Source organism: Leptonychotes weddellii, chromosome 4 (genome assembly GCF_054177405.1).
Source record: "Leptonychotes weddellii isolate Sample4059 chromosome 4, ASM5417740v2, whole genome shotgun sequence".
Classification (NCBI taxonomy): Eukaryota; Metazoa; Chordata; class Mammalia; order Carnivora; family Phocidae; genus Leptonychotes; species Leptonychotes weddellii.
The window spans coordinates 170,079,403-170,103,615 of record NC_138372.1 but is presented as its reverse complement, the minus strand read 5'-3'; the positions used below and the strand labels follow the sequence as shown (position 1 = coordinate 170,103,615).

Sequence of the window (24,213 nt, the reverse complement as noted above, 5' to 3'; positions counted from 1 at the left end):
CTCTGCCCCCCCCCCCCGCCCCCCGAGCACCCTGGGGTAGCCTTGTCCCTCTGATAGTGTTCTGGCACCAGGCAGGCCCCAGAGCATTTGTGGAGAGAGGAGGGGAAGCTGGCCCCGAGGAGCCCTCCAGGCCAGTCACTGGCGCTGTGAGCCTCCAGGGAGAGCAGTGGGCACAGGGCAGACAGGGGCCACCCAGGGACAGCAGGTGTCCTTGCAGCTTCTCCTGGGCTCTGTACTAGACATGGGGGTCCTCCGAAGGGGGTGGACTCCAGGCAAGGGGTGGTGTGGCCTCAGAGGGAGTCCCTCACTGAGACTAGAAGATAGGCAGGTAGGCTGGGTGGGGATAGGCAAGACTTTATTGGAGGAAGTGATTGGGGATGGGTGGGAACCTCATCTACTCCCCCAGAGAGGCCTGGACAGGCTCCCTGGATCTCAAGAATATGGCCAGGCAAAAGGGCGAGCGGGTAAGAGGGGGTGGAGAGCATGGGGTACTTGGGGGCAAATCCAGGGCTGGGAGAGGGGCGGGGGACTGAGCGAAGGGCCGCGGCTGAGCAGAAGAGCTGGACTGAAGGCTGGTAGGGCACCTTAGGCGCGTGGCCCGGGAAGCAGGGGCAGGCGGCCCAGCGCCGAGTGGCAGACGGTACCGTAGGCCTGTGAGTAGCCCCCGAGCGCAGCCCTTGCAGCACCCTGGGCTCCCTGCGAGGCCGAGGCGCTGAACATCCTCCGGCCCGGCCGAGGTTCGGGCCGGGCATCCGCGGGAAGCCCGCGAGGGACCTGCACGGTCAAGGGGTCGCATAAGGGGCGGGACCAGAGGGAGGAGAGGGCACTGACCCGGGCGAACCCAGCGGCTGAGGGGGCAGGAAGGACGGCAAGGGAGCGGAGGGCCGGGGATCCGGGCGAGCTCACCCGTCGCGCGCCGGTTGCCCTCACCCCACGGCCTGGATTCCAGTCGCTCCGGATTAGGGCCTGGATGGCCACCTGGGCGGCGGCCTGCGAGGCCAGGGAGGACGCCGCCCCCTTCCCGCTGGGCTTCACCTGGGAAGAGGCGTGTCACGGGGTCACTGCAGAGGCCCTCGGAAAGGAGCGAGAGAGACCCTCCCGGGCTGACCTACCCACGAGGGTGCCGAGGGGTCCTCCGCCGTCGCCCCAGGGGGCCTCTCCCCTCTCCCCAGACCTCCTGGGGGCGGAGGCTGGAGCGCGGGGGCCGAGTTCCGCTGCGGAAGATTCTTGGCTCCGCAGGCAATGTCTGTGGGGTCCGAAGATCAAGCCTCAGGGTTAGTCCGGCGGACGCTTGGTGGCTCCACCCAGAAGGGGCAGGGGTCGTGCTCCGTGCGGGGCGGCCGTCCGAGATCACACACCGTGCGCGGACTGGTGGCCCGGGCTGCTCTGAGGTCTGCGTCCAGGGTTCTGCGTGGGCGAGCCCGGGGGCAGCTGAGGGACGGCTCTGGGGTTGAGCAGGTGCGCCTGGGGTTGGGGGGCACTGGGCTCTGCCCCCGCGGGTGTGCCCCCCAGGCCCTTCTCTCTGGGGATGCGGCTGTTGCCCCTGCGCTCCTGGATCATCTGCGGGAAGGGAGGGGCGCTCAGAGGTGCACGGCGCGGGTGTAGAGGGCTCTGGGGGTCGCTGAGGCAGGGGAAGGCCTCGAGGTGAGCGTGGATGGGGGACGGTGGTGGTCGCGGCCAGAGCACCTGATAGACGCGGCTGCGATACTCGGGGGCTGAGAGCTGAACTCCTTCGAGCACCGGGAGCCGCACAGCCGAATCCAGCGTCCACTCACGAGCCGGGCAGTGGAACCTGCGGGGAGCCAGCGAGGCGGGTGTGGGAGAAGCGAGACTCGCGCTGCCGTCAGGCGGGCCTCTCGGACCGAGCCCAGATCCGCCACCCAACACCCAGCCCCAGCCAGGGAGGAGTGGGTCGGGATGCCGCCCTCTCCCCCACCCTACCTCTGCACGTAGGGGAGCTGCAGTGCCTGGGCTGCGCTAAGCCGCTTCTCGGGGGCAAATACCAGGAGTCGCCTGAGGAGATCCAAGGCCTCCGGGGGTGTGTCTGGCGGCAGGAGGGTGTCCAGCGTCTGCCGTGGCCTGCGGGCGCCCGCGCGTTGTCCCCTCTCCAGGTCGGCGCCCCTCCCCACACCCGTATCCGTGGCAGCTCTGCTTCCGACCCTGACCCTCCGCCCAGCACCACTTAACTGTCCAGTGCATCTTCCCCTCCCCATGCAACACCCTCAGGCAGCCTGGGAGGGCGGCGAGACCCCTCCCTGCCTTGCCCTCCGGTCCCTTCCTCTGCGTGCCCTGCTCCGTTCCTGTGGGCCTCCCCATGCCTCAGGCCATGCTGGGTGACGCTGGGGATTCCTCATTTTTAGCGCAACCAAACTGCTGGGTTGGGGACCGCCATGGGAAGACCAGGGCCCAGATCTGGGCTGACAGACTGGCCAGCAAGTTGACCAGAAGTGTGCCAGAGCCAAGCTCCTAAGCAGCCCCACTCACCGGGACCCCAGGCAGGGCAGGATAGAGGCACTGTAGCTTGAGCCAAGAGCCAGGAGGTCTGCAGGTGGGTGGACAGGAGGTGTGTGATGGGGAGGGCCTGGTCCAGCTGGGCAGCCCAGGGAGGTCTGGGGCCAGTTGTCTCCTCCTGCGCTGTGGAGTGCCTGTCTCTCTGCAGGGCTTGGGCTGCCTGGCGGGACCCCGAGCTTGAATACCTGGATTCATGCTGTGTCTCTCTGCAGGGCTTGGGCTGCCTGGCGGGACCGGAGCTTGAATACCTGGATTCATGCTGTGTGCGCACCTACGTGCTCCTGCACGCGTGCCTGCCCTCGCACACTCCTGCTCCCACTCCTGCACACGCACTCCAGTCTGGGCATTCCCACCTCCATGGAAGAGCTCCCCCACTTCCACCTGGGGAAGACAATAGGGCTCCCCCCACCGGATCCTCCCCCCCACTCCCTCCCCCAAGTAAGAGGAAGGACCCCCTAAACTACCTACCCCCACGCCTCTTCCCCCGACCCCTGCTGCCCCACTCCCAGCACAGCTGCTGGACCTGCTCCCACCAGCCTCCGCTCTTGTCCTGACCCAGCTGGACCCTTCATGGGCACTGCTTGGCCCTCGAGGACCCCTAGCTTCTCCCTGGGCCTAGCATGCATAGGGCCTGCCCTTTCTTGTCTTCTGAGGCTCTGGACCCTTCCCGTCCCCCTCGTCCTCAGCCTCCTCCCCACCAGTCCTGGCTGGTACCGTGCTGTCCCCCCACAGCTGTGTGTGCTGACCCTCAGACTCCCTGATGCCCAGCAAGCCCCTGCACACACTCACCCTCCTTGGATGGTGGTGGGATGGTCTCCAGGATCAGCTCCAGCTGGTGCAGTGTGGATGTGCCAGGGAACAGGGGCCTCCCCCGAAGCATCTCCCCCAGGATGCAGCCCAGACTCCACATGTCCACCCCAGGGGTGTACCTGGGGCAGGAAGGGGTGGAGGCACGGGGGGACCCTGGAGGCAGAGGTGGAGGGAGGAGGGGAGACATTCAAGGGGGCGGGGTCTGGAGTGCTGGGAGGGAGCCAGTGAGGATGCATGTCGGGGCACAAGAAGGCTGGGCAAGAGGATATGGGGGGTGCTGCAGGGGAAGGTGAAGGTAGGATTGCAGAGGTGGGTGGGGGGAATGATGCTCTTACCAGCTTGAGGACAGCAGCACCTCGGGAGCCCGGTACCAGCGTGTGGCCACGTAATCTGTCAGGGCCTGGCCCTCAGACCCCTCAGGGAGGCCGCTGAGGGAGCGGGCAAGACCAAAGTCACAGAGCTTCACCAAGCAGCTGGAGTCCAGGAGAATGTTGGAAGGCTGCAGGAGAGGAGGTGGACTGAGGGCTGTCAGGGGTGGGTGCACACAGTGGGGGGACAGGGCCCACGAATGGAGAACTGGTGGCACCTTCTGGTCCCGGTGGATGACGCGTCCTGAGTGGATGAACTTGGTGGCCCGTAGGAGCTGGTAGATGATGTAGCGCTTGTGGATGTCCTTCAGCAGCCTGCCCTTACAGATGACAGCGTTCAGGTCGGTGTCTAGGGGAGCATGTGGGTCAGCCTGGGGGCCCAGGCAGAGTGCACAGGTCTGTCCCACTTTGGACCCCTCCTGTGGCCACAGTCCCCAGGTCCCACTGGCCACCCTCGAAGCCCTGTCCCTGATCCTGTCCTGGGCACACACACTTCCAGTGGTTCTGGCAAGCTTCTCAGGCCCACTTGCTGCCTTTGTTGGTACAGCAATAAAAGTCTGTGGGATTACTTTTAATACTTTATTTCCTATTGCCTTGTTTTATAAAACGGGTAGAAAAAGGAAAATACAGCTGCAAACAGTGGAGAAAGCAGGAGCCTTGTGGAGGGGGGCTCAACGTGGTCACTGACAGGCCCAAGTGCTGACGCACACCAGCTGTTTGTCCTTGCCCACCGAGGAACTGCCCTAGCTGAGGGCTGGCCGCTATGGTGACCCGAGCAGCAAGGGGGGCGTACAAAGGGAGGCAGGCCACTGGAGGGTCCTGCACCAGGACTGAGCAAGGCCTCACTCACCCATAGACTCAAACACCAGGTAAATGTCCCTGTCATTCTCCGCCCGGATCACATCCAGGAGGCGGATGATGTTGGGATGGTCCCCAAGTTCCTAAGGAGAGAGCCAGGGGCTGTGTGCTTTGAGAGGCGAGGGTCTGGGCTTCTCCCCTTGTTTGGAGAAACTGCACCTGGGGAGGTGGTCAGATGGCCCTGGCCACTCACCTGGAGCAGCATGATTTCCCGGAACGTTCTCTGGAATGAGACAGAAACGTGAGTGTGGGTATGGAGGAAGAAGGAAGCCCACTTCTTAAAAGGATCTATAGGGATTGATGCTCATCACCCACACCCACTGGACCATAGGGTCACAGAGCAACTGGTGCTCTGAGCAATGACAGAAACCTGCTGTGAACAGGCTTCAAAATAACACCGGAGCTAGCTACTAGGCAGCAGGGAGTTACCCCACACCCCTGCCCTTGTCCTTCTCACACCTCTTCTCCACTCACTTACCTGGGCATCTATCTTATCTCTAAAGGCATCAAAGATTTTCTTGATGGCCACGACCTCGCCAGTTCTCCTATCCACTGCCTTCCACACGATGCCATAGGCCTGTGAGAAGGCTGGTTAGCTTGTGGGGCACAGGGCCAGACTCCTGCCCAGCCCTCCCCTGCCCACCAGACTGCTCCTCCTCCCCGCTCTGGCTCCTGGGAGGGAATGAGGGTGTGGTGAGGGGCTGTGGCTCTGGGTGAGGTCCCTGCAGCTGCAGGCTGCTCAGCTTGCTGCCCAGGAGGGTGATGGGAAGCAAGGCCCCAGGAGGAGATAAGGTCACAGATGGGAGATTCTGGGTGGGAGATGAAGCCTGTTCTGGGCACCTCTCCCCTCTTTCCCATCCTCCCTCCAGCCTATTAGCAAATCCTATCGGCTCCACATTCAGAGTTCATCAGAATCCCACCACTTGCTACCATCTCTGCTGCCGTGCCTGGTCTGAGCCTCGTGCCTCTCCCACATCTCCTGTCTGGATCACTACACTAACCTTTTAGCTGGTCTCCCTAGCCCACACCACTATCCATCCTCTACAGAACAGGCAGGGTGAGTCTTGTGGCACCAAAGTCTGCTATCACCCTCTGTGTCATGCCCAGTAGAAGCTCGTGCAGTTTCCCAAAGCCGCAGGTGATCAGAGTCCTCCCCCTAGCCACTCCTATCCAGTTCACACCAACTCTGCTGTTTCCCCACAGCCAGCAGGTCCTTGCCTCAGGGCCTTTGCACTTGCTGTCTGAACTGTTTGGAACATTCTTTCTTTCCTTCCTCCCCCGTTACACACCCACACAGTCACACACCTTCACATACACTCTTATACACAATCCCACATGCTCTCACACACAAATACAAATGCACATTTGCTCACACAAGGCTCTGGCTCTCAATCCATGACCATTTACCCACTCAGGCCCTTCCTGGGCCAGGCTTGGGATCCACCCATCGCCCTCAGCGACTGGAGTGGGCGGGCCCGGCCTCCTTAGAGTGTCCTATGGGCACCAGAAGAGGCAGCTGGGAGCAGGGGACGCTGGGCAGCGGGGCACTGGGGAGGGGGTTTGTCCAGGGTCCCACCGGCCTGAGACCCCTGGGCTCCCTTGGAGTAGGGCACTGTTAGAGCCCTGTTACAGGAAACTGAGGCCCGACGGGCTCGGTGTCTTGCCCAAGGCCACCCTCCAGTCCGTGGAGGAAACTGGTCGCGAGCCCAGGACCTCGGGCAGCGTCGGAGAGAACAGACCTCCCACTGGACCTGCCCCCGCCCTGCAGGTGGCCGGGCTCACCCCCTTCCCCAGCCGCCGCTTGAGCAGGTATCGCTGGGCTACGTGGTGGTCCACCTCCGCGGCGCACATGGTGGCGGGTGGGCGCCGGCAGGCCTCTAGAGCCGGCGGGGCTGGAACTGTTGAGCCCGGTTGCCTTGGAGACTGGGCCCCCTCCCTTGCGCCTGCGCGGCGCAGGTGCGGCCCAAGCCCCTCCCACCGCCTCGCCCCCGGGAGCGCCCCGCCCCGCCCCGCCCACCCGGCCCCCGGCAGCGCCTACGCAGCGCCCCGGGTCTCCGAAGCCAGGCTGCAGGGCGCGCGGTGCCCTTTCCACCGCCTCCCAGCTCCGCCGATGTAGTGCGGGCGGTTAGGGCGGGGCTCGCAGACCGACCCCCCGCCCCCCGCAACTACCGAGCGGTCTGGGGCGGGGGCCGCGCCGTCCCCTGCGGGGGGAGCGCCAGGACTGGAGGGCGCTGAGGGTTAGGGTTAGGGCCAGGGAGAGCTGGGGGCGGCTCTCAGGGCGGGGGCGTCCCGCCAGCAGCGCAGCCCAGGCCGGAGGAGGCGAGCTCGCACACACTCGGTGGGAGTGTAGAATGCCGCACCCTCTTCGGAAAACAGCTTTGGCAGTTGCTCCAACATAAATTTACCACGACCCAGGCACTCTTCTGCTGGGTCATGGTAACTTCAGAGAGTTACTCAAGAGAAACGAAAACAGGTCCACACACAGAATCATACATGAATGTTCACAGCAGCTTTGTTTCTGGGAGCCCCAAACTGGAAACGACTCAAATGTTGCTGCAACGTTTGACGCAGAGGAATGGATAAACAAAACGTGGCCCAGGCGTCCAACGGCAAGTGGCTCAGCAAAAAAGGAAAGAAACTACAGGAACACACCACATGGATGGATCTCAAAATCTTTATGCTGGCTAAATAAGTCAGACCCCCCTCAAAAGAGTTCACTGTAGGGGCGCCTGGGTGGCTCAGTTGGTTAAGCGACTGCCTTCGGCTCAGGTCATGGTCCTGGAGTCCCGGGATCGAGTCCCGCATCGGGCTTCCTGCTCAGCGGGGAGTCTGCTTCTCCCTCTGACCCTCCTCCCTCTCATATGCTCTCTCTCTCTCTCATTCTCACTCTCTCAAATAAATAAATAAAATCTTAAAAAAAAAAAAAGAGTTCACTGTATGAACCCATTTATATAAAACTGCAGAAAATGCTATCTACAGTTCAGGGATGGCCCCCTGGGGGGACCAGAGGGAGAGAGCCATTGGAACTTTCAGAGGTAATAGAAATGTTCAGTTGTGGTGAAGCTTTCAAGGGTGTATACTTATATCTAGGTTGTTTAAATCGTACACCGTAAATACATGGTTGCATCTCCATATAAAGCTGGAGGCCGTGGAGAATAAGCAAGGGAGAGAAGCAAGGTGGGAGAGACTGGCCTTCTGGTCCCCAGAGAGTGTCCAGGGCTGGACAATATGCCCTCCCCCAGTAAACAGCTGGAAAACTGGACAAAATATGCAAAATAACTTTCTATAAATTGGACAACAAGCAGTGCACAACTGCGTTCTTGGGAAACCAGGAACAAACAACCTCTTGACTTCAGTACCAGCCCTGTGTCAGGGAGGGATGAGGGAAAATTTCCACCAGTCTGAGACAGGGAAACTCAAGGACTCCATAAAAATCTGCTTTTTTGCTCCATTTCCTGCTTGGATTCTTGCTAGGGCCTGCACCCCCACTTCACACAGGCCTCAGAATACAAGTAGTGCATGTCCTCCTTGTAAGGGACAAAGAGTTGGTGATTTCTCTAGAACAGAGAGCATCTAAGGAAGGACCAGGTGGGAATGACCAGACAAGTCATTACATGCATATTCCAGACCACTAGTGCTCAGCACCTCCCTGCCGAGGCCTCCTGGCTCCCAGGAACACCACCTGAGCTCTCTCTCATCTTGTTCTGACCAGTTCCTGGATGCCTGAGGGGACAAGTATACCAGACCACCATCCTTGATAAAAACCCCCTTCCCCAAAGACTAGACTCATGCTCCTTTCCTTCCTGAGTCTCCCAGATGCTCTGTCTGTATCTGCTCTCTATCTTCAATAATCTCTGCTCTCACTTCCTGCTGGCTCATGTTTGATTTCTATCCTCCATGAAGCCAAGGACCATCTTGGCTGGTCCTGCAGGACCCCCTGGTTCCTCAGACCCAGCCTGCTGGCATCGAGTCCATGGAAAGAACAACTTGGTGGTGGGGTTGGGGCGGGGGGCAGAGGCTTGGTGGTGTTGCTGAACAATTTCCAGATTTCACTTTGGCAGGGAGGTCACTAAGTGCCAAGCAGCCACCAAAGCATTCAGGAGAGACCCCAGACATGCCACATCTCAATAAAATGACTAAACTAGCTCTAGACTAAAGCCTATTCCACACCCATCGTGTGTGTGGAGAACAAGCCTTAAAAGGAACAAGATGCTACAAACATAGCCTAACTGCAGGCCAAAACCTTCAACATTCTTTAAAGGGAAACACCAACAAAACAACACTCAATAACATAAAATTCAGAATACCCAGCATCCAGAATGTAATAAAAAGTTACTAGATTTCGGGTGCCTGGGTGGCTCAGTAGGTTAAGCTTCCAACTCTTGATTTTAGCCTAGGTCTTGATCTCAGGGTTGTGAGTTCAAGCTCTGTATTGGGCTCCACACTGGGTGTGGAGCCTACTTTAAAAAAAGTGACTAGATTTACCCAATTAAAAATATGGGCAAAGAATTTGAATAGACATAGCTCCAAAGAAGATATGCAAATGGTCAACAGCACATGAAGAGATGCACAACATCATTAATCATCAGGGAAATGCAATCAAAGATACATGAGACACTGTGAGGCGAATGGATCAGGTGGAGGCAGGCAGTGTGGGCAAAGACAGAACAAAGGAGATAGAAGGGTACTGACCACACCACAAGGGAGCAGCGGGCAGGACAGCAAGGAGAGAGACTGCCGGGAGGCGGGTGGGAGAGTGGGGGGGGGGCTGTATTTATTGGAGGGGAGTGAGAAGGTATAGAAACATATGGAATTTTCCCTTTTTGGTATCTGTGCCTGGTTGTCAGTGGCCCATTGGTCAGCGAGGGCCTATGGCTGTTTTGAGGTAGGTCGCCTAATGAGCCTGTTTGCACTCAGTCTCGTGGTCGTGGCGGGCCCGGTTACCTCACGCAGGTTTCCAGTGCTCAAGCCTGTGGCCTCAACACAGCCTCTCCAGATACCACTCCACACTCACGAGGATGACTGCAGTAATAATAACAACAGCAACCACCACCACCAAGTCTTCACAAGGATGGAGAGAAACTGGACCTCTCACTGACTGCTGGTGGGCATGTAAAATGGTGCAGCTGCTGCAGAAAATAGTTGGCAGTTCCTCAAAAAGTTAAACACAGAATTAGCATACAATCCAGCAATTCCACTTCTGGTACGTACCCAAAAGAACAGAAAACAGGTATTCAAACAAATACTTGCATACAAGCGTTCTTAACATTCACAAAAGCCAAAAAGTGGAAACAACCCAAATGTCCACCAACTGATGCATGGATAAACAAAATGGGGTCTATCCATACAGTAGAATATAATTCAGCCACAAAAAGGAATGAAGTGCATGCTACATATTACAACATGGTGAGCCTCAGAGACACTGCTAGGCAAAAGAGGTCACATACAAAAGATCACATACACGGGGCGCCTGGGTGGCTCAGTCATTAAGCGTCTGCCTTCGGCTCAGGTCATGATCCCAGCGTCCTGGGATCGAGCCCCGAATCGGGCTCCCTGCTCTGCGGGAAGCCTGCTTCTCCCTCTCCCGTCCCCCTGCTTGCGTTCCCTCTCTCGCTGTCTCTCTGTCAAATAAATAAATAAAATCTTTAAAAAAAAAAAAGATCACATACACAATTCCACTTATATGAAACATTCATAATAGGTAAGTCCACAGAGACAGAGAGCAGATTGGCAGCTTCCAGGAGTTGAGAGAAGGGGGTAGGTAGTGACTGCTTAATGGAAACAGGGTTCCCTTTAGGGTGATGCAAATGTTTTGTAACTTGATAGAGATAGTGGTTACGTAACATTGTGAATGTACCAAATGCCACTAAGAGGTATACTTTAATGTAGTTAATTTTATGTGAATTTCACCTCAATAAAAAAGTTACAAGGCTTGTGAGGAAGCAGGAACACATGACCCATACCCAGAAACAAATCAGTTGATAGAACTATACCCATAAATGACAAAGATGATGGATCTGGCAATGACTTTAAGAAACAGCTGTTATAAGTATGCTCATGGATTTAAAGAAAAACATGAATATTGACAAGACGAGAAGTTACAAAAAAAATAACCCAGTGGTATTTCTAGAGTTGAAAAATAAATTATTTGAAGTTAAAACTCATTGGATGGACTTAACATCAGAAGAGATGTCAGTGAACTTGAAAATACAGCAATAGGACTATCCAAATTGAAACAGGAAAAAAAAACAAAATTAAATTAACCTATGAGACAGTATCAACAAAAGAGAGTGATACAGAAAGTATATTTGAGAGAGTAATGGCTGAAATTTTTGCAAATTTGAAGGAAAGTTAATACACTCACAAATCCAGGAATTTAAATGAAACCTAAGTAGGAAAAACACAAAGGAAGTCAGAATGAGCACATAACAACTAAACTGCTGAAAAAGTGATAAAAAAATACTAAAATTATCCAAAAAAACCTTACAAACAGAGGAACAAAAATAACTATAACCACAGAATTCCTGTCAGAAAACAATTTCAAGCCAGAGGACAAAGCAAGGACATCATTAATGTGCTAAAAACAAAAAATACACAAATCAAAACAAAAACACTGCCAATCTAGAGTTATATACTCAGAGAAAATATCCTTCCAAAAACACAATACTTCTTCAGACAAACAAAAGCTGAGAGTATGTAACACCTATAGACCTGAACTACAAAAAATATTTTTTTTAAAGATTTTACTTACTTGTCAGAGAGAGAGAGAGAGAAGCAGGCAGAGGGAGAAGCAGGTCCCCCGTGGAGCAGGGAGCCCGATGCAGGGCTCAATCCCAGGACCCCGGGATCATGACCTGAGCTGAAGGCAGACACTTAACGACTGAGCCACCCAGGTATCCCTGAACTACAAAAATATTAATGAAAGTTTACTTGAAGAAAAATGATTCTGGATGAAAATCTGGGTTGAAATAAAAAAATAAAGAATCCTGGAAATGGGATACAGTGGCTAAATATAAAACACATTTTTCTCATCTGGTAAATTTCACTGACAGTTGACTGCCCTAGCTAGACCTGGTAGCTCAATGATATGATCAAAAGTCTATCCCAGATCTAATCACAACCATAATGAGATACCACCTCATGCCCATTAGGATGGCAAGAAAACTCCAAAAACAAACAAAAAACCAAACTAAACCAAACAAAAACAGGAAAATAAAAAGTGTTGGTGAGGATGTGGAAAAATTGGAACCCTTGGACTCTTTTGGTGGGATTGTAAAATGGCGTAGCCAATATGGAAAACAGTATGGTGGTTCCTAAAAAAATTAAAATTAGAATCACCATATGATTCAGCAATCCCACTTCTTGGTATATATCAAAAAAGAATTGAAAGCAGGATCTCAAAGAGATATTTGCACATCTCTTGTTCATAGCATTATTCACAATAACCAAGAGGTAGAGATAACCCAAATGCCCACTGGTGGGTGGATGGATAAACAAAATGTGGTATATACATACAATGGAATATTATTCATCCTCAAAAAGGAAGGAAATCTTGTTATGTGCTACAACATGGATGAACATGAACATTATGCTGAGTGAAATAAACCAATCACAAAAAGACACATACTGTGTGCTTCCTGTATGGATATCTAAAAAAGTCAAATTCATAGAAACGGAAAGTAGAATAGTGATTAACAGGGGCTGTGGGGAAGGGAGAATGGGGAGTTATTTAATGTGTATCAAGTTTCAGATTGCAAGATAAAAAATTTCAGGAGATCGGTGAATATGTGACTATACTTAACAATGTAAATATAGGGGCGCCTGGGTGACTCAGTCGTTAAGTGTCTGTCTTTGGCTCAGGTCATGATCCCAAGGTCCTGGGATCGAGTCCCTGCTCAGCAGGAAGCCTGTTTCTCCCTCTCCCACTCCCCCTGATTGTGTTCCCTCTCTCGCTGTGTCTCCTTCTGTCAAATAAATAAATAAAATCTTTTTTAAAAATGTAAATATATTTAACACTACTGAACTATACATGTAAAATAGTTGAGGTGATAACTTTTATGTTGTTTTTTATCACAATTAAAAATAATTTTTAAAAAGATAGTTGACTGTTTAAAGTAGATATAATAACAATACATTGTGAGGTCTATAACCTGTAAAAATAAAATGTATTATGCCAATGTGCAAAGGAAGAAAATGGAAATATACTATTACAAGGTTCTTATATTACATGTGAAGAATGACAATATTATTTAAAGATAGATACAATGAAAGTAAAGTAAAAATAAATAAAATAAAAACAAAGAGACATAGCTAATAAGCCCACAGTCTAGATAAAATGAAATATTAAAAATTACTCAGTTGGGGCGCCTGGGTGGCTCAGTCGTTAAGTGTCTGCCTTCGGCTCAGGTCATGTTCCCAGGGTCCTGGGATTGAGCCCCACATCGGGCTCCCTGCTCTGCAGGGAAGCCTGCTTCTCCCTCTCCCGCTCCCCCTGCTTGTGTTCCCTCTCTCGCAGCGTCTCTCTCTGTTAAATAAATAAATAAAATCTTTAAATAAATAAATAAATAAAATATTAGTTAATCAGAAAGGCAGAAAAATAAAAGGAATAAGAAACAGATGAAACAGATAGAAAACAAACAGTGAGATGGTACACTTAAACCCAACCATATCGATAATTACATTAAATGTCAATGGTCTCCTTACTCCAATTAAAAGGCAGCAATTATACAACCTTATTTTTTAAAAATGAAAATCCAAGAATATGCTATCTACAAAACATGCACCTTAATTATAAAGACATAGATAAGTTAAAGTTAAACAAATGATGCTGTGGTCTGAATACTGCCCCCCTCAACATTTGTATGTTGAAACATAAACTTCTATTGTGATATTATTAGGAAGTAGGGCTTTTAGGAGGTGCTCGGGTCATGGGAATAAAGCCCCATGCTGGAATTAATGATCTTATAAAAGAGGCACCAGAGAAATACCTAACCCCTTCTACCACGTGAGAACACAGAGAGGAGCTGGCTATGAACCACAAAGAGGGCCTTCACTAGATTGCAACCATTCTGGCCCCTTGATCTTGGACTTTTTTTTTTTTTTAAATAAACTCTACCCTGCAACGTGGAGCTCAAACCCATGACCCCAAGATCAAGAGTTGCATGCTCCATTTACTTAGCCAGCCAGGCAACCTGATCTTAGACTTCTCAGCCTCCAGAACCATGAGAAATAAACTTCTGTTGTTTATAAGACACCCAGTCTGTGGTATTTTGTTATAGCAGCCTGAATAGACTAAGACAAATGGGTAAAGATATGCAAATAGTTATCACAAGAAAGCTTTAGTGGCTATGTTAATACTGGACAAAGTAGACTTCAGGACATGGAATATTATCAAGGAGAAAGGGGGACACTTCATTATGATACAAGTGTCAAGTCATCAAGCAGATACTATAATCCTGAGAATGTATGCACCTAATAACAAATTCTCAAAATACATAAAGTAAAACCTGAGAGAACTGAAAGAAATAATCAAATCAGTTGAAGAATTTACACTCCTTTTCCAATAATTAGTAGAGCAAGCAAGCAGAAAATACAGATGTAGTAGACCTGAGCAGCACTGTTGTCCTGCTTGACCTAATTGACATTTATAGAACAATCCCCCGCCACCAACAGAAGACACACTCTTTTCAAATGTGTATGAAAGTCGCTAAGATAATAGGGTGCCTGGGTGGCTCAAATGGCTGGGCATCTGCCTTTGGCTCAGGTCATGATCTCGGGTCCTGGGATTGAGCTCCATGTTGGGCTCCCAGCTCACGGGGGAGTTGGCTTCTCCTTCTCCCTCTGCCTCTCCCCCTGCCTGTGTTCTCTCTCAAATGAATAAATAAAATCTTTAAAAAAAGAAAGTCACCAAGATAAACCATATTCTAAGTACCATAAAACAAAGATCAACAAATTTTAAAGGACTGAAATAACACAAAGTATGTTCTCGGATGCCACAGAATTGAATTCGAATTAAATATTAGAAAGATATTTGGAAAATATCCCCAAAGATTTGGAGATTAAGCAACACATATAAATAAACAGTGGGTCAAAGAAGAAATTACAAGGGAAATTAGAAACAATTTTGAGCTGGAAGGTAATGAAAACATGATGTGGGAATGTGCAGGGTGCAGCCAAAGCAGTGCTTAGAGAGAAAATTATAGTTGTAAATGCTTATATTAGAAAAGACAAGATTTCAGGGGCGCCTGGGTGGCTCAGTCATTGGGCGTCTGCCTTTGGCTCGGATCGTGGTCCCGGGGTCCTGGGATCGAGCCCCGCATCGGGCTCCCTGCTCCGCAGGAAGCCTGCTTCTCCCTCTCCCACTCCCCTGCTCGTGTTCCCTCTCTAGCTGTGTCTCTTTCTGTCAAATGAATAAAAAAAATCTTAAAAAAAGAAAAGATTTGTTTTCACCTTAAAATGCTAGAGAAAGAAGACAAAATTAAACCCACAGTAGGTAGAAAGAATGAAGTAAAGACAAGAGTAAGAATCATCGAAATGGAAAGTGTATACACAGGAGAAAAAAACAATACAATTAAAAGTTGACTCTTGGGAGTGCCCGGGTGGCTCAGTTGGTTAAGCATCTGACTTAGGCTCAGGTCATGATCTCAGGGTCCTACGATCATGTGGATCGTAGCCCCTGTCGGGCTCCTTGATCATGATCATTGGAGAGTCTGCTTCTTCCTCTCCCTCTGACCCTCCCCCTGCTCATGCTCTCCCTCTCAAATAAATAAAATCTTTTTAAAAAAATAAATTTAAAAAATTTAAAAATGAAAAGCTGATCCTTTGAATAAATAAAGTCTAAGTAGACTGATTAAAACTCAGAGAGAAATTACCAATGTTAGGAATGAAAGACAGTACAATCCTACAGATTCTTCAAACATTAAAAAGATAACAAGAGTGTATTATGAACAACCTCACATCAATCAATTTGATAACCTAGCTGAAATGGCACATCTACTGAATGAGTGGGAGCATTCCCCAAATATATTCAAGAATAAATATAAATACAGATTGAAAAGCAATACGCCCACTAGGAGAAAGAGGAGAGGAGAAAGCCCGTGGATGGAGACGGAGGGAGGACTGGTAGCTAGTTGGCCAGGTTGCAGGAAATGAGACTTGGACCCACTGATGGGCCAGGAGAGGGGCAGCAGGATCCTTAGCGAGCTCTGTCGGCAAGAGCCTCTTCCCGGGAGAGTGTGGAGCAGCTCGTGCAGCTGCTGAGGATGGCAGGCGGCTAGAGCATCTATGGGACTGTGGGCAGGCCAGTCCCTCTTTCTCGTGCCTTCCCTCACGAACACCAAGCTAGAGGAGGTCTTGACCCCGCCACTCTGCCACTGAGAATGTAGCCCATAAGCAAAATTGTACCAATATCAGTGAACTTCAGCAAAAAAGAATTCTGCAAAGTGGACTTCATTACATTTAATTATCAAGTCAATTTTTCAATGGGCATTTGATTCATCCATTAGCTGTTTTTATTTTTTTTTTATTTTTTTTAAAGATTTTATTTATTTATTTGACAGAGAGAGACACAGCGAGAGAGGAAACACGAGCAGGGGGAGTGGGAGAGGGAGAAGCAGGCTTCCTGCGGAGCAGGGAGCCTGATGCGGGGCTCGATCCCAGGACCCCGGGATCATGACCTGAGCCGAAGGCAGACGCTTAACCGGCTGAGCCACCCAGGCGCCCCCATTAGTTGTTTTTAAAGCTGCTATTATGTGTTTCCCCTTGGGGCCATATGTCTGCGCAGTCCAACTGTACCCTGTCCAATAGCCAACAATAAATTTTGTTGCATGCAGCTGTAACCCCCAGCTTTGTTTTGAGCACATTATCAACTGGGGCATTTATTACGCATTAGCTAAAAAGTGGACTGTGTATTTAATTTTTAGCTGATACATGGCAGTTTAGGGAGGCCTTGTCCAGAAGACCCACAGCCAGCAGGCAGGGAGGGGGCGGCAGATCAAATACCCGGGTTGAAACAATATGGTCAGAACCTCCTGCTTCATCCATCACCGGCCTCCTTGTAACTCAGGAGACCAAATTCACAGGGTCCCCACCTCCCAGACTGCAGACTGTCACAGTCCTTGTGCATGGGCCCCGCCCCTTCCTGCGGGTCACAGTCCAGGTGTGTGGCCCCCGCCCCCACCCTCAGTGTCTGCGTCCCCACTGCCCAGCCCTGTCTCCAGCAGAGCCCCTCCACCCTTCGGAATGGACCTGGTACACTCCTCCAGCACCTGGGTCTCTAAAGCCGTGCTTTCCTCTCTCCTGCTCCCGACATGGGCTGTGGACTCAGGTACTCCTGGTCACTCCAGGAAGGCACACTGGGGGAGTAGATGTGGTCATGTCTGAGATCATGAGGGTGCTGGAGGAGGTGTGCCCCTGGCTGGGCTCCCCCTCATAGCTGTCTCTCAGGGGCATCTCTGAGCCAGCCTACAGAGGTGGGCGTGGGCATCGCCCTCGGGACCTGCGGGGGGCTCTGGACACTGGGCATCCTTCTGTTTGTCTTTCTCTTCCTCACAAACAGAGGTAGGTGAGCACCCCTGGGGAGGGCGGCATGCAGGCTGACCTGGGCCACACCCCAAGCCTGAGCCTTCCTGGCTTGACCCCCTCCAGGGAGGAGCAGGGAGCCAAGCCCACAGGCCCTGGGCTCCAGCAAGGCCTGCCCCAAAGCTGCGACCCTGCTGACCCAGAGCAGGCCAGAGCCTTGGGTCACCACCGCAGTGTCACCGTGGAGCCCCACCTGGCCTTCGTGTGTTCCATGCACACACCCGGGGCGCCCGCTGGCTCTGCCTGCCTTTGCTCCTAAGAAGCCATGGCAGGGCTCAGGGCCCTCACTGCACCATGTGTCCGGGAGGGCAGAGCGCTTCCTGCAGGGGCAGCCGTGGCTGTGGGAGCTGACGCACATCGTGGCCTGGACCTGGGCGTTCCACCTGGGGCTGACCGTGAACCTGGTGTGGGTCTGGCACAGGTTCCAAGGTACCGGGCTGTGAAGGGGAGGCCCTTGAGGAAGGGTCCTGGCCAGCCTGCCCAACCTAGAGCCAGCGCCCTGGTCTGGGGATGTGGGCCGGGGGCAGGGTGGCGAGGGGGGAGGTCTGCAGGCAGTACCCAACTAGGATATAGGCAAGGGGACAGATTTGGGTCCGACCCAGGGTCCAGAGAACAGCCAGGCCTGGGCCCTCCAGGGCTTGACCCCAGCCAGAGGACACACTGGATAGACAGACTCTCCTGGACTTTGATCACGTTCCTGCCCTTTGTCCCCTTGGCCGTGGTGATCACCATCAGCGCTGTCCTTCTAATCAAGAGACGAGGTACTAGGCCGGGGCATCCCTACCACCAGACTCCCCAGGGTCCCTGCCTCTGCTCACTGCTCAGTAACTGGCTGAGATCAGGTCTTTGGTATCCCCTGAACCCACCAATTCTCCAGGTCTGGTTGGCCTTAGCAGGGAGAAGGGTCGTGGGCACTAGCCATGTGCTGGTCTCAGGCTGCTGTGGGGCGGGGCTCCATAAAGGAGTCTGGGTCACAGTGCAGAGATGGGCAAAGACTTGCCAAGAGGTAGTCTGCACTGTGGGACGAGGCCACCAATGTCCAAGTCACAGCCCTAGTGCTTCCAGGGGTCCTTGGACAAGTCACCCTGTGTCTCGGTTTCTCCATCTGTGAAATGGGAGCAGAGGCCGCTGGAAGTGCTCACCTCAGGGTCAAGCATAGCGCAGCCCCACTGGCTACTCCTGAGGGAGGGGGCTCACCCCAAGTCTCAGGAGCTGAGTAGGGAAGGCATGCAAGACAGGGGTCAGAGTGGGCCCTTGAGAAGCCTGACTAGGGGGTGGGGGATGTGGGGGGATGTGTGGTGGGTACTGAGTAGCCTGAGGAGTAGTATGAGCAGCTACCCAAGAACCTGCCTTGGGGGTCCATGGCAAGCCCCCAGCAGAGAGCTGGGAGAGTACCTGACCACACAGGAGTGGGGGAGGGGGCAGCCTTGCCCTTCCTCCTAGTGTCTTTCCTCCTAGTGTCTTTCCAGTTCAGAGTTCCCGCCAGGAGGTGAGTGACTCCTCACCCCAAACCCTCCCCAGTCTGAGTCTGGAGGGACAGAGACCACCACCCTATCCACAGTGGGAGGGGGGCAGGAACCCCAAGTGTGGGGAGAAATGTCTTAGGTAAGGCCTGGCTTTGAATCTGAGCCCTCGGAAGTTAGTCCTGTCTCTGTGAGCAGCTGTGGTACCTGGGGGACAAGAGAGACACCCCTTCCCCAATACATGAAAGGCCCCTGGGAGTGCATGTCAGCTGACCCCAAGGCCAGGCACTCTCCTCTTCCCTGGGAGAGGGGCTGCTCCTGGAATCACCCTTGCGCTCCCAGGCCTGCGCTAGGAAGCAGGGAAAACAGGGTCCCCGCCTTCCCCTAATCCGCACCAGTCTGTGGCGAAGCCCAGCACACTGAGGCCACGACTCGAGTGGGGGGCAGAGGCGCAGGGGGAGTGGATGGCGCGGGTGGGGAGGGGCCGGGAAGGAGCCGAGCCAGGGCTGCGCGGGGCTCGAAGGTGGTGAAGGCGGGATCCAGGCTGGGGACCCGTGGGGCTGGGGCGCAGTCTGGCCACCCCCAGGCTGCACGAGGGCTGGGCGCGGGGCGGGGGCTTCCCACGCAGCTCTCCGACCCATTCCGCCGAGACTGCAGAACTGGGAAGAAAACTGGAGGCAGAGGAGAACAAAGCGCTTGCCAGACCTCTCCTGGGAGGAGGCATCTGTGAGCCGTAAAGCCAAGACGAAGCACCGAGAAATCCGGGAGGCCCAGACAACTTAAAAACCTCTGCCGGCTGAGTCCCTCACCTCGCACCAGAAATTAAAAGGCGGAGCCAACCAGATCCCCCGTCCCCCTGCGATGGCCGCCTGCGGCGCTGGAGCCCGGGAGGGGCAGGGGCGGCCTGGGAGGGGCCCTCCGCCTCTGGCAAACGGGGACAGTGGCCCCTGCCAGGTCTTGAGGGTGGCCAGGTGGAGAGCACAGCGGTCTGTCCCGGAAGCAGAGAGCCCCCGGTTGGAAAGGCCCTGGAGAGAAGCAGCAAATATTCTCACTGGGCTCTGTGAAGCCCCCAGTACAGCATCGCACGTGATGTTCCCAGACTCTACTTGGTCTTCTCACAAGTTTCTGTAAGAAGTTAGGCACCTGGGCGCCTGGGTGGCTCAGCTGGTTAAGCGACTGCCTTCGGCTCAGGTCACGATCCTGGAGTCCCAGGATCGAGTCCCGCATCGGGCTCCCTGCTCAGCGGGGAGTCTGCTTCTCCCTCTGACCCTCCCCCCTCTCATGCTCTCTCTCTCTGTCTCATTCTCTCAAATAAATAAATAAAATCTTTAAAAAAAAAAAAAAAAGAAGTTAGGCACCAATTTCAGATTAAAAACAAAAACCATATAGGGGCACCTGGCTGGCTCAGTCAGTTAAGCTTCCCGCTCTTCATCTCGGCTCAGGTCTTGATCTCAGGGTCGTGAGTTCAGGCCCCACACTGGGCTCCACGCTGGGTGAGGAGCCTCCTCAAAAAAGCAGAAGACAAAAAACATCATTTAAGGCCGACATTCAGATGCTGTTTAAGTTTATGAACCAACATTTCTTCAAATTTTAACACCAAATGGAGATTCTCCATTGTCTTGAGTGTGTGTCATTTTATTCTTGTAAATTTGAAGAGGCTCTGCCCCATGTTCCATGCAGCCGCAGCCAGCTAGAGCAAGTCCAGAGAGACGAGTGACCTACCACAGCTCTGGAACCAGCCTCCTAAGGTGGTTTCCCACAAAAGCCTTCCTACGGATGTGGGTTTCCTTAGAGCATGCGCCTCACAGACTCGCCAGTGGACAATTCTCAGATCTGTCCACGCTAGGGTAAACGTGGACAGACCTTGACAGAAGATGAACTATATGATGACAGGACCAAAAGAGGGGCAGATTTAAGTTGCAGGTCCAAGGGGATGGAGAGGCACCTCCTTCCGGGGGCAACTAACAGAGTGGGAGGCCAGGCCTGCTAGGTGATGTTAGCACTGCTCACATCCTAGCCGAGACTGAATTAAATGAAGGGTTTATGGCGTTGCTTTCCACAATGTCACAGCAAAAAGGGCAACAGCAAAACCCCGGGTGGATCCCTTCCTCTCCAGCCATCCCGGCCAGCTAGGAAGGGAAGCTGACCAAGGGCTGGTCAGTGGGATGAGTTGAAGAGGTGCGCACGTGTGGGCTTAGGAACCCCACAGAGGAAATTCCAAAGACAGAAACAGTGGACAACCGATGGCATCCGAATGGACACGATCTTCCCAGTAACCCTAACTCCCTCGGGGGGGCCCCCAGAAGGAGTGTCAAGTATCACGAAGCGCTTCGAGGAAAACCAGGATCCCCAGAGAGCTGAAAAGTTTCACAGCACGGGGGCGGGGCTTGCTCACGGCTGGAGGCCAGGAACTTGGGGAACCCTCTCCCCACATGGGGGAGACGACGCGGTGCGGGGGGAGCGTCCACTCGGGGACAGACGGCGAAGGGCCCAAGTCTGGCACGTGGAGCGTGGGGGCTGCTCTGACCGCCGCTGGCTCTGTCAGATTCGGGAGCAGCGTCCTCCTCCGGAAGCCCACATCCTGCCGGTCCGGGGTCGGCCCTCTGCAGGGCGCACACGCAAGCCGTCACGCACCGACTGCGGGGCGAGGGACTGGAGGGGAATGCCGGGAGGGGAGTCGGCCGTTGCCGGGACGACGGGGTGGCAGTGGGGGAGGGCGCCTGAGTTCTGTCTCCACGGAGACCGCGCAGGCTGAACGCCAACGTTACTAAAGGTGGGCACACCCCGACGGACGGCCAAGGTCCGGAAAGAGCCCAAGAGTAAAGGTTGGAGACGATACCCTGACCCCTGCCTGACCCGCACACCCCTGATTCTGCCTCCCCCAACCTCTTGGCCCGGGGACGCGTCCCACCCCGCTAGAATATTCGGGCCGGGGGAAGGGAAGGGCTAGGCTGGAGGAGCGGGCTGGGGGCAGTGCCTTCGCGCGTGCCGGCGCCCGAGGCCCCAGCCCATGGCGCCCCAGAAGAAGCGCGGGCCCAGCGCGGGGCGCCGGCCGGGCGCGGCGGGAGACGGCGCCGAGCCGCCGCTGTCGGAGCGCGGGCAGTACCTGCAGCGCGAGTATAAGCTGCTCTCGGAGCAGCTGGACGCCTGCGAGGCGCGCGTGGACCGGGTGCTGCAGGAGAACGCCTTCCTGGACCGCGAGGCGGTGCGCTTGCGCGAGGAGAACCGGCTCTACGCCAGCTACGTGAGCGCGCGCGCGCAGCGCTGCGCCCAAGCCATCGTCCGACTGGACGAGCAGAACCGCGTGGACCTGACGCAGATCCACTGGCAGCGGGCCGAGCTGGCCTCGCTGTACCGCGGGCGCGAGGACGGAGTGCGCACGCAGCTGCTGGAGATGGAGGCGCGCGCGGCGCGCATGGCGCGGCAGGTGCAGGAGCTGCAGCCCTACAAGGCTAGTGAGCGCGTGCCCGGCGGGCGGGGCGGGGGCGCGCCGCGCCCCGGCGCTCACCCGCGCCCCCGCCGCAGGAGCTGCAGCTGGAGCAATTGGCCCGGATCCGGGCGCTGGAGCGCGAGCTGCTGCACATGCGCGTGGAGCACACGCAGCTGCTGCACCGCGTGAAAAGGCGCTTCCTGGAGGACAAGGCGGCCTTCGAGCGCGAGGCGCGCCAGCGTGTGCAGTCCCTGGCGCGACGCGCGGAGCGGGAGGCGGCGCGCGCGCTCATCGTGCACACGCAGGCCACCAAGGCTGACAACGGGCGCCTGCGGCGGGAGCTCCTGCGGCTCCTTCGCTGGGCTCAGCTGCTGCATGACACACGGCGCCAGCTGCTGGAGCAGCGTGAACAGCTGCGGCGCGAGCACGAGGACACGCGGGATCTGGCGCGTGTGCATGGCTGGCTGCGCCGGGGCCCCGACGGCCCGCCGCTGTGGCAGCCGCCGCCGCCGCCGCCCGCCCCACGTCTCGGGTCCTTCGCCCCCTCCACAGCCCCATCGCGCGTGGCTCCCCGGGCCCCGTCGCGCGCGGGCTCCGGGTCATTGCTCCCATCGCATGTGGGCTCCAGGATCCCATCACAGGCCCCTCCGAAGGCGGGTTCATGGGTTCCATCCCAGCACTTACCGCCCGCGGGCTCCCGGGTCGCGTCCTTGATACCGTCCCAACCGGGCTCCCGGGTTCCGTCCTTGACCCGGTCCCGCCTGGGCTCCCGGGCTCCGTCCTTGATCCCGCCCCACCGGGGCTCTCGGGCCCAGTCCTTGACCCCGTCGCGCCCAGGCTCCCAGGTCTCTTCGCGGTTCTCATTACCCGGGGCCTCACAGAACACCACTCCCTCTGCTAAGTCTGTCCTGGGATCAAGCTCTTCCCGTCCCCCAGTCGAAGGAGAGCGTGAACACTGAACGCTGCAGCGGAAGCCGCCTCGAGGAGAGCCGGAATCGACGGAGTGGGGGGCGGGGGCGCGTGGAGGCGAGGGCCCGTGGTGTTCAGGTATTTGGTAAATGCGGTGTTAATAAAGGTGTGACCGGCCCACCTGGCTCTGGCATGGCCCGCTTTCCTGTTCCAGCATTCCTGGAGGTACAGGGACCACTCCTTCTGGCTTCGTCTCCAAACTGCAAAGTAGCCTGATGCGCCCCTCGCCCTGTGTGTCCTTCTGCCCCAGCTGCTCCCCAAGGGCAGAGGAAGTGGGCCACACCAGTATCCTCGCACCAGGACTGACGCAGACGGACACCGCCCGCATGGACAGATGGTGCCAGAGCATGACAGGAGTCCAGCTGGCCAGGAGGACCTGGGCAACCCCGTGTTGTAGCAGGGAGGGCCAGCGTGGGGTGGGCCATGATGAGGAGGGCCACTGGGGGGGGGGGGCAGTGGGGCTTTGCGCCCAGTACCACTGCCACCAAGGGCCATGGGAGGTTTTGTGTTTAACCTCTTGGGGATTTGGGGGTAATGCTTTTTAAAGATTTTATTTATTTATTAGAGAGAGAGAGGGAGAGCAGGAACAGAGATAGCGAGAGCAGGGGGAGTGGGAGAGGGAGAAGCAGGCTTCCCGCAGAGCAGGGAGCCCGACGCGGGGCTCGATCCCAGAACCCTGGGATCATGACCTGAGCCGAAGGCAGACGCTTAACGACTGAGCCACCCAGGCGCCCCATTTGGGGGTATTTTTAAATATAATTTCCAACTTAGAGGAAAGTTGCTAAGTACAGAGAACTCCGTTTATCAAGATTCCCCGGCAGTTTGCATTCTGTCCCTGTGTCTGTGTCTGCATTTTTTCCTGAACCACTTGAGATCAGGTTCAAGACATCATGCCTCTTAACTTAAATGATTTAAAAATCCTTTAGTGTTCCTGAGCACAAGGATGTTCTCCTACCTTACCCCAGTACGATGATCCACATCCGGAAATTCAGTACAGAGAAAACAGTATTAGCTAAGCCACAGCTCCCCTGAAAATGTCGGTCGTCCCCGACCTGAGCACAGAGGGAAGGTTCTTAAAAATTCTGGGTCTTTGGCTGCACATTGGGAGCCGGCGTCGGAGAGGCCCAAACAGGAGGTGCTCACGGCTAGAGTGGCTGGCGCGCTTCCAGCAGCAGGGTGCAGAGTTGGTGGAGCCTTGGGGACAAGGCAGGGCAGCCCCCCACCG

General features: G+C 54.8%; 2 protein-coding genes across 10 annotated transcripts; one reads left to right on the top strand and one right to left on the bottom strand.

The window, feature by feature from the left end:
- Positions 1-338: 338 nt before the first annotated feature.
- Positions 339-21,830, bottom strand: MAPK15 (mitogen-activated protein kinase 15). Of its 9 annotated transcripts, XM_081816671.1 has the most exons (17): positions 21,696-21,830; positions 20,985-21,241; positions 19,985-20,094; positions 5,026-5,124; positions 4,741-4,770; positions 4,540-4,630; positions 3,908-4,038; positions 3,657-3,820; positions 3,301-3,474; positions 2,697-2,731; positions 2,485-2,542; positions 1,942-2,079; positions 1,687-1,792; positions 1,359-1,560; positions 1,113-1,246; positions 907-1,035; positions 339-774 (listed from the first exon to the last, which is right to left on the bottom strand). In XM_081816671.1, exons 5-17 carry the CDS (start codon positions 4,750-4,752, stop codon positions 586-588), a joined length of 1,563 nt encoding a protein of 520 aa, XP_081672797.1. In that variant the 5' UTR covers positions 4,753-4,770; positions 5,026-5,124; positions 19,985-20,094; positions 20,985-21,241; positions 21,696-21,830; the 3' UTR covers positions 339-585. The 9 variants fall into 9 exon arrangements, with proteins under 9 accessions (XP_081672797.1, XP_081672795.1, XP_081672796.1 ...); XM_081816669.1 differs by lacking the exon at positions 20,985-21,241; XM_081816670.1 differs by lacking the exon at positions 20,985-21,241 and having other exon boundaries at positions 19,985-20,091.
- On the top strand, positions 21,600-23,430 carry CCDC166 (coiled-coil domain containing 166). The gene is made up of 2 exons (XM_031041438.2): positions 21,600-22,040; positions 22,115-23,430. Exons 1-2 carry the CDS (start codon positions 21,600-21,602, stop codon positions 22,976-22,978), a joined length of 1,305 nt encoding a protein of 434 aa, XP_030897298.1. The 3' UTR covers positions 22,979-23,430.
- The last annotated feature ends 783 nt before the right edge of the window (positions 23,431-24,213 follow it).

Excerpts from the sequence above, each read along its gene's own strand:
- CCDC166 (XM_031041438.2), top strand. The coding sequence starts at position 21,600 with ATGGCGCCCCAGAAGAAGCGCGGGCCCAGCGCGGGGCGCCGGCCGGGC. Across the intron at positions 22,041-22,114 it reads AGGAGCTGCAGCCCTACAAG|GAGCTGCAGCTGGAGCAATT; the intron begins GCTAGTGAGCGC and ends CCCCCGCCGCAG.
- MAPK15 (XM_031041428.2), bottom strand. The coding sequence starts at position 6,398 with ATGTGCGCCGCGGAGGTGGACCACCACGTAGCCCAGCGATACCTGCTC. Across the intron at positions 1,793-1,941 it reads CAGCTCCCCTACGTGCAGAG|GTTCCACTGCCCGGCTCGTG; the intron begins GTAGGGTGGGGG and ends GGCTCCCCGCAG. Across the intron at positions 1,247-1,358 it reads GGGCCACCAGTCCGCGCACG|ACATTGCCTGCGGAGCCAAG; the intron begins GTGTGTGATCTC and ends CGGACCCCACAG.